The sequence below is a fragment of the Petaurus breviceps genome, unplaced genomic scaffold (assembly GCF_028583685.1).
Source record: "Petaurus breviceps papuanus isolate PSGF00001 unplaced genomic scaffold, PetGlider_PUasm1.0 90895, whole genome shotgun sequence".
NCBI classification, from domain to species: Eukaryota; Metazoa; Chordata; class Mammalia; order Diprotodontia; family Petauridae; genus Petaurus; species Petaurus breviceps.
In genome coordinates, this window is record NW_027187372.1 from 33,435,840 (window position 1) to 33,443,285 (window position 7,446).

Sequence of the window (7,446 nt, forward strand, 5' to 3'; positions counted from 1 at the left end):
GAGAGAGAGAGAGAGAGAGAGAGAGAGAGAGAGAGAGAGAGAGAGAGCACGCGAGCGCACTTATTAAGCACTGACTATATGCCAGACACTGTACTATTTGCTAAGGACATGAATATAAGCAAAAAAAGACAGTCTCTACCCTTAAAGAATTTACATTCTAATGCAAGAAGGTAACAGAGAAAAGAACTGGAAGGCAGAAGGGGACCCATGCAGGGACAAAGTTGCTGGAATGGAGGTATAAAGGTCCAGAGAATGAGAAGTATATCTCAGTTGTTACCTTTAGAGTAGTGAGTTCCTCATTATTGGAGATCCTCATCATTAGGCTGGATGACTATTTATTAGGGAAACTGTGGAATGGATTCCTGCTCAGATATGGATCAGACTAGAAGGACTCTGAGGTTTCTTCCAACTTCACTGATTATAGTGAAGAGCCTGGACCAATGGTCCCATAGGGACCTATGGGGAGTCCCATGCTAGACTCTCAGTGGGAACATCTAGAACAAAAAGAAGTCTTAGTTCCTACCTTCAGGGAGATTGTGATCCATCTAACATTTCTAGAGACTGTGGGAAACATACACACATCCAAAGGTGTGAAAATCAGTACAGCAAAATTAGTGGGCTGAAGAACAGAAGGGAATTGGCTAAAGGAGGGTTCAGAATGGGGTCAAGATTAAGCAGAAAAATATTTAGAAGATCACAGAATCATACATTTAGGTCTAGGAAGAGACTTCAGAAGGTGGGGGTGAGAACAAACATTGTTAAACACCTACTTACAAATATTATCTCATGTGATCCTCACAACAACCCATCCAGGTAATGCAATTAGTATTCTCATTACAGTTAAGGAAACTGAGGCAGACAGAGGTTAAGTGATTTGCCAAGTGACACACAGGAGGTGTCTTAGGATGGATTTGAACTCAGATCTTCTAACTCCAGGCTAGCCACCTAATCCAACTATGTCACTATCCCTTCAATTGATAAGCAAGAAAAATGAGATTCAGGGAGGTTATATGATATGCCCATGATTACATAGGGAGCAAGCATCAGAGTCCAGATTTTAACTCAGGCCCTCTGACACTAAGACAATGCGCTTTTCAATGTACCATAATGCCTCTTTGAGCAGCAGCTTTAAGAAACTTCCTCCCTGTTCAGTAGATACACTGAGTATATAGATCACAGCACCTCCATTGGGAGTCTTCAAGAACCTATTTGTTGCCTTCCACCCTAAAAAGTGTCCTCTAGGGAGGGAGAGAGGGAGAAGAGACTTGTGCACTGACCCCAATTCCTTTGTTCTTCCTCTTCTCCAGAAGGAAAGGGGGATATTTTCTTTAAGTGAGAGTTCCCAAAGGAAGTTTCAGCTATTCCAGCAAGAATTTATAAAGGTATGTTTGAAGTCATGGGGAATGTGGGGAACTTAAGGGAGGGTAGAAAACAGAAAAAGGGGGTTTGTTAGTCTGGTAGGTGTTGATCAGACTCTGTGAAAGGAAAAGTTTAATAATAGACTTCAGAGCAGGTGGATCCATTAGAATCATTCCAAGATATACATGAAATCATAAAATCATAGGGCCAGAGTTGGAAGGGATCACAGAGCTGATTTTGTCTAGCACCCTCAGTTTACAGGAAAGGGAAATGAGGCCCACTGAGTTATATATGTGACTTGCCAAAGGTCACACATCTAGAAAATATCAGGCAGAATTCAAACTCAGATCCTCCAACTTCAAATCTAACACTGTATCAGGATGTATCAGGAGGGCAATGGGTATATTTGACTTGTACTGATGGATCTTCAAAGACTGTGATTGTCTCATCTTCTTCCCCTTTCCCAGTTGAGAGGATACTATTGCCCCTCTCCCCCACTGTATTATTTTGTGGTTCTTCTCTGCTTTTTTTTCTCCTCCCTGGGGCTTGCCACTTCTCATTTCATAGACAGCATTTAAGAGTTGCAAGAGGTCCTTGAGATCATGTGACATCCCAGTTCCAGACAGAGAGAACAAGACTCAGAACAGAACAAAGTGGTTGGCCCTGCACACTTTACTTGGCTAATACCTACTTTTTTTTCCCCTTTAGTTGAACCCAGAAGCAAGGCTGACAAAGGCTTTGGGAGAAGTGGACATTCTCTTAGCCTGGATAGATAAAGCCTTTTGGCCATGATGCCACAGCCCACCTGCCATCCAAGATTCCCCATCATTTCAATCATGTACCACTTCTGGTGGTTTTTCCATGGGTCATTTCTTCCTGCCAGTGATGTTGCCCTGTGCTTAGACTATTCCCAGCCTCTCTGCATTCTCTTTTAAGTAGCCACAAACCAGCTAATCTACCCAGGGAGGCTACACTAAGTTGCTGTGAATAATTCTCAAAGCAGATGACAAAGTGCTGGCTAGTTGTAAAGGTATATTTATTCCAGATGTATTTAATAATTTATTTTAATTTATATGGGGAGACTGTAATCCCCTTTTATTTATATGGGAGAACTATAAGAGGACCAGGTTCAAATCCTACCTCTGATCCTTACTGTGCGACCTTGGATAAGTCACTTAACTTCTCTGGGTCTCAGTTTCCCCACCTATAAAAGGAGGGGGCTGAACTAGATGGCCTCTGAGGTCCCTTTCAAACTGGATCTTGGCTCTGTGGAGTAAATATTTCTCTTGTGTCCCCTGTGGTGCCTGGCACAATGCTGGGGGATTCAAAGGAGGTGCTCAATAAATGCTAAATTGAACTGAAGGTGTGACTGTTTTTTTCCTCGTCTTCTCCCTCTCCTCCTCCCTCCCGCTCCCCGGGCTCCCGCCAAGATTTAATTGTTATCAAGCACTCCAGGTGAGGAAACAGCAACTACTTATGCAGATAACCAACTGTTTTGCAACCTATAGTCTAGGAGACTTGCCTGGGGCACTGGAGGTTTGTTACAGGGAATTTAAATAACATCTGTGCCCTTTGAAGGTTTGGAGAGCAGACTGTCCTTTGGTACATTTGTTAGAACTGGAACACTGGGCTAAGGTAACCCACATTTTATTCTAGATCTTCCCACTGAGAGCCTAGACTACCCACACCTGGGACCCTTGGTCCAGTCTCTTCACTGTAATCACCATAATCAATGAAGTTTGAAGAGATCTTCCCTCTCCCCAAGATCCAGGTCCAATTTTTGCACTTTTGCCTTCTCAGGATCTCTCAGGAAAAAAACAAAAGCAGTGAAAAGGACCAACTTAGAAATTCACTCGCTTTTTTACATGTTTGATCTCTTCATTCCCTGTTTCATCCATTGCTCAACTGACTGCCCTCAGAGAGGATGGTAGCACCAGAGCAGACAGCTGACATTAGCACACTACCTGGGACATCCTTTTGCTTAAATGCCATTTTCTATTAATAAAATGCACCACTGTTGACTCTTGACAATTTCTTTCCATTGATGTATAAGATTTCAGTTAGGGAGGGAAGATACCCGTGTTTCCCCGATAATAAGACCTATCCGGAAAATAAGCCCTCCCCTTACTGTGTAAGATTCCTCTAAAATAAGCCCTCCCCCGAAAATAAGCCCTATTGAGATTGCTACTGTAGTGAAGGTGATCCCCTGCGCTACACACTACATTACGGTACCCTCTGTATGCACCGTTCCCCCCTCCCCCCTGAAACGCACGCTGCGCTCCGAGCTGCATCCAATCAGAGCTGCAGCAGTGAGCGCATCATCCTGTTCTTCCCCAGTGATTTGCTTATTGAATAAAGGTACATTTTTTTGTTCACATTTACCTGTTTATTAAAATTGCTGTCAATGTTCATTAAAATAAGCCCTCCCCTGAAAATAAGCCCTCTGGTGTTTTTCTGTCCAAAAAATTAATAAGACAGTGTCTTATTATCGGGGAAACACGGTAGGTAGCTGGAAGAAGTTACCAAGGATACTTGGAGGAGAGGTAGACTGGAGAGTGGGAAGGGTATAGTGATCTCTCCTAAGAAGAGTACTGCATTCAGCTCTGCAGCCAATAGAAAATCAATGTGTCTCTGGCTGACTTTGACCTTGTTTGGAAGCCCAGGAGGAAAAAAAAATCTGTGGGATCAGTTGATGGGTGGACCCTGGGCAAATCCGTTAGCCTTCTTTGCCTTGGTTTCCTCATCTATCATGAGTTGGAGAAGGAAATGGCAAACCACTTTAGTATCTTTGCCAATAAACCTCACATAGGGTCACAGAAAGTTAGACACAACTTGAACGACTCAGCAACAAAAAGTCATCTCCCAATATGAGGGGGTTCAGAATTTGAAGTAGTTTTACCAACCCAAATGCTCTGATCTTGGGCAAGCCTTTCAAGGGGTTCTTGGGGCCCCCCTTTTTCATGGGAAGCAACAATTGTATAGCATTAGGATGCTTGGAGTCATGAGAGACTTGCATTTCTGACATTTGGTCTGTCACCTAACATCGCTAATCCTCAGTTTCCCCATATGTAAAATTGGGTGATGATCTCTATAGTACCTACTGTACAGGGCTTTTATGAAATTCCATGATGCAGGTGTTGTGAGGCTTAGTAGTATTTGTAGGGAGATCAGAGAGAGAAACAAAGTGCCTTCTACTTTAATCAAGTTTCCCCTTACATTAAACCTAAATCTGCTTCCCTAAAGCTTCCACGAATAGCTCCAAAGCCTGTACTCTGGGACCAAGCAGAGCAATCTGAAGGCATGGGCTATTTCGTTTTATGGTTGAATGTACAGTACCTAGTAGAGTGCCTTGTAGCTAGTTTTTATTTTTTCAATTGTGTCTGACTCTAGATGGACCCATTTGGGGTTTTCTTGGCAGAGATACTGGACTGGTTTGCCCTTTCCTTCTCCAGCCCATTTTACAAATGATATAACTGAGGCAAACAGGGTTAAGTAACTTTAAGTGTCTGAGGCTGGACTTGAACTCAGGAAGATGAATCTTCCTGACTTCAGGCCAGGTACTCTATGCACTATGGAGCCACCTAGCTGCCAGGACTTGTAGCTAGTAGACACTTAATTCACACTTTTCACAGTGCATAGCATTGAATTGGAGTCTAGCCCTCCCTTCTGTTTGATGGTCCTCCAAATACTTGAATCATGCAACCAGTGCTCCTGCATATCTTCCCTTCTTCTCCTCTGTAAAAAAAAATTAGGGTTAGGGTTAGTGACGGAATTAGGGTTAGGGTTAGTGGCAGAATTAGGGTTAGGGTTAGGGTTAGTGGCGGAATTAGGGTTAGGGTTAGTGGCAGAATTAGGGTTAGGAGATTGGAGTAGATTACCTCTAAAGCACTTTCTAGTTCTGACATTCTCATGACAGACCCCACTCTATGAAATGAAAATCTCCTTTGAGGGCTTACAATTAGGAAGAGTGTATCTGACCTTATTATTAATGACCTGTGGTCCTGCCACTAGGTAGCGACATAGTGCAGAATGCTGTGCCTGAAGTGAGCAAGATCTGAGTTTAAATACCACCTCAGATACTTGCTATCTGTGTGACCCTGGGCAAGTCACTTAACCTATTTTTGCCTTAATCCACTGCAGAAGGAAATGGAAAATTACTAATTTTTGCAAAGAATATACCATATGGCGTTATGAAGAATCAGACACAACTACAATGACTAAACAAGAACCTGATTGATGTAGGGGGTTGATCAGAAGTTACCTTTCCAATTTGCTAAGGTCACAGAGACAAGGTGAAGTCTGTGACTTTGAATATATCTCCCATGTCCATTTTAGTTGTTCTCAAGTCAGTGTTGATTAATTGGTATTGAACGAATTGGTTCTTACTGTTGTTGAAAGAGCCTTCACTTTGTACCAGGCCTGTATAAAGGGGAGTTAATCTCAAAGTTGGTCCTTTTCAGTGATTTTACTTACCTGTAGCCCCCAGGAACTGCTAACGGCTGCCTTGGGACATAGGTACATTGGAAATGAACATGTTCTCACCCATATGGCAGGAGAACACAGGTCCTGGCCTCCAATCTCATGAGCCCAGTCTTGGAGAGGCAGCTATGGGAGAACCCAGACCCCTAGACAGAGGAAGGAGGATTTCCAATGCAGTGCCAACTTCAGGGCTCTCTTCCTATCAGTCCTAAATTGAAGAGTTCCAAAACCCAGTTCTCGTGGAGAGGAGATGATTGCATGTGTGATGAATGGAGGAGGATGAAGGAACTAAAGTCACAAGGTGGGAGAGACCTCAACTTTGCCAGGCATTGTTAATATGATTTATCTGAATGGTGCAAGTCTGATGTGAAGGGCTTTCTAGCAACCCCAAGTTCCTTTTCCTTCTACATAGATCAAAAGGCTAGAGAATGTTATATGTCTCTTATGTGTGAGTGGGATTCACTGGAATGTAGTATAGTAAGTGCATTTACCTTCTAGGGGAATGGAAGCCCTCAGTATAGTACTGAAAGGGCAGCTAGGTGGCGCCATAGTGTACAGAGTGCAGGGCCTGGAGTCATGAAGGCTCGTCTTCAGGAGTTCAAATCCGACACTAATTGCATGACCCTGGGCAAGTCACTTAACCCTGTTTGCCTCAGTTTCTTCATCTGTAAAATGAGCTGGAGAAGTAAATGGCAAACCTCTCCGGTATCCTTGCCAAGAAAACCCCAAATGGGGTCATGAGAGCTGGACTGAATGACTGAACAACATATTACTCTAAGGCTGAATATTTCTTGGGGTCTCTGGGGTAAAAGTGTGACTCACTAGAATGATTGGTTTGTGTATGTATGTGGGGAGGGGGAGAATTACCTACTTAGTATTCTCAGGTTTATTTGCTTTTCGAGGGCTCTTCTGGCCATAGAGTGATGCTACAAGCCCAGGAGACTATATAGGGCCCTTAAGGAAGGTGGGACTCACCAGAGATGGGGGAGAAACCCATTATTTATGGGCTACTCTGAATCGTTTATTCATTTTCTGCATTTATTGTGGAGGCAGAATAAAAGTTGGTCTGAATCCACTATACTCCTTGGTACTGATTTATATAGGATCTGGAGACCCTTTTCATCCATATCTGTCAAGACCTGGACATGAGTTATATTCAAGCTATATTATGAGATTTTCCAAAGGCAACTCTGAGCGGGGGTAAAATGAGCCAAGGAGATAATAATTAAAGTAGGGAAAGGAATTCCCAAGGTTGGACCCAGTTTGTAGAAGTCCAAAGCCTAGAAAAAGGGTCCATGAATTAGACTTCCTCCTCAGTTCTCGCACCTCTGTACCTTCTTACCCCTAAGATCCCTCTGAATGGAGTGAGGGCCCTCAGGTCTCCAAGCATCTCTTCATTTCCTCTGGGGGTACTCTGCTTTGGCCTTCTTCATCATCCCTCTCCCCATCCCCCACCTTTCCTTCCCTTACCCCCACCTCCTTCCAGCTTCCTTTTATGTCTTGGCTTCCTCTTCAGATTGTAAGCTCCTGGGGGGCAGGGACTAGCTTTCTTTTTTTCATATCTTTATCTCCAGCACTTAGCACAGTTCCTGAAACATAGCGCTTAAT

General features: G+C 43.4%; 1 protein-coding gene across 1 annotated transcript in view; it reads left to right on the forward strand.

Moving 5' to 3' along the window:
- IL24 (interleukin 24) overlaps window positions 1–2,716 on the forward strand; it is a 6,669-nt gene extending 3,953 nt beyond the window's left edge. Inside the window, exons 4-5 of the mRNA XM_069074356.1 lie at window positions 1,308–1,382; window positions 2,068–2,716. Of these exons, the coding sequence (XP_068930457.1) occupies window positions 1,308–1,382; window positions 2,068–2,151 (159 nt within the window). The 3' untranslated portion in view covers window positions 2,152–2,716. The remainder of the gene's footprint in view (window positions 1–1,307; window positions 1,383–2,067) is intronic.
- The last annotated feature ends 4,730 nt before the right edge of the window (window positions 2,717–7,446 follow it).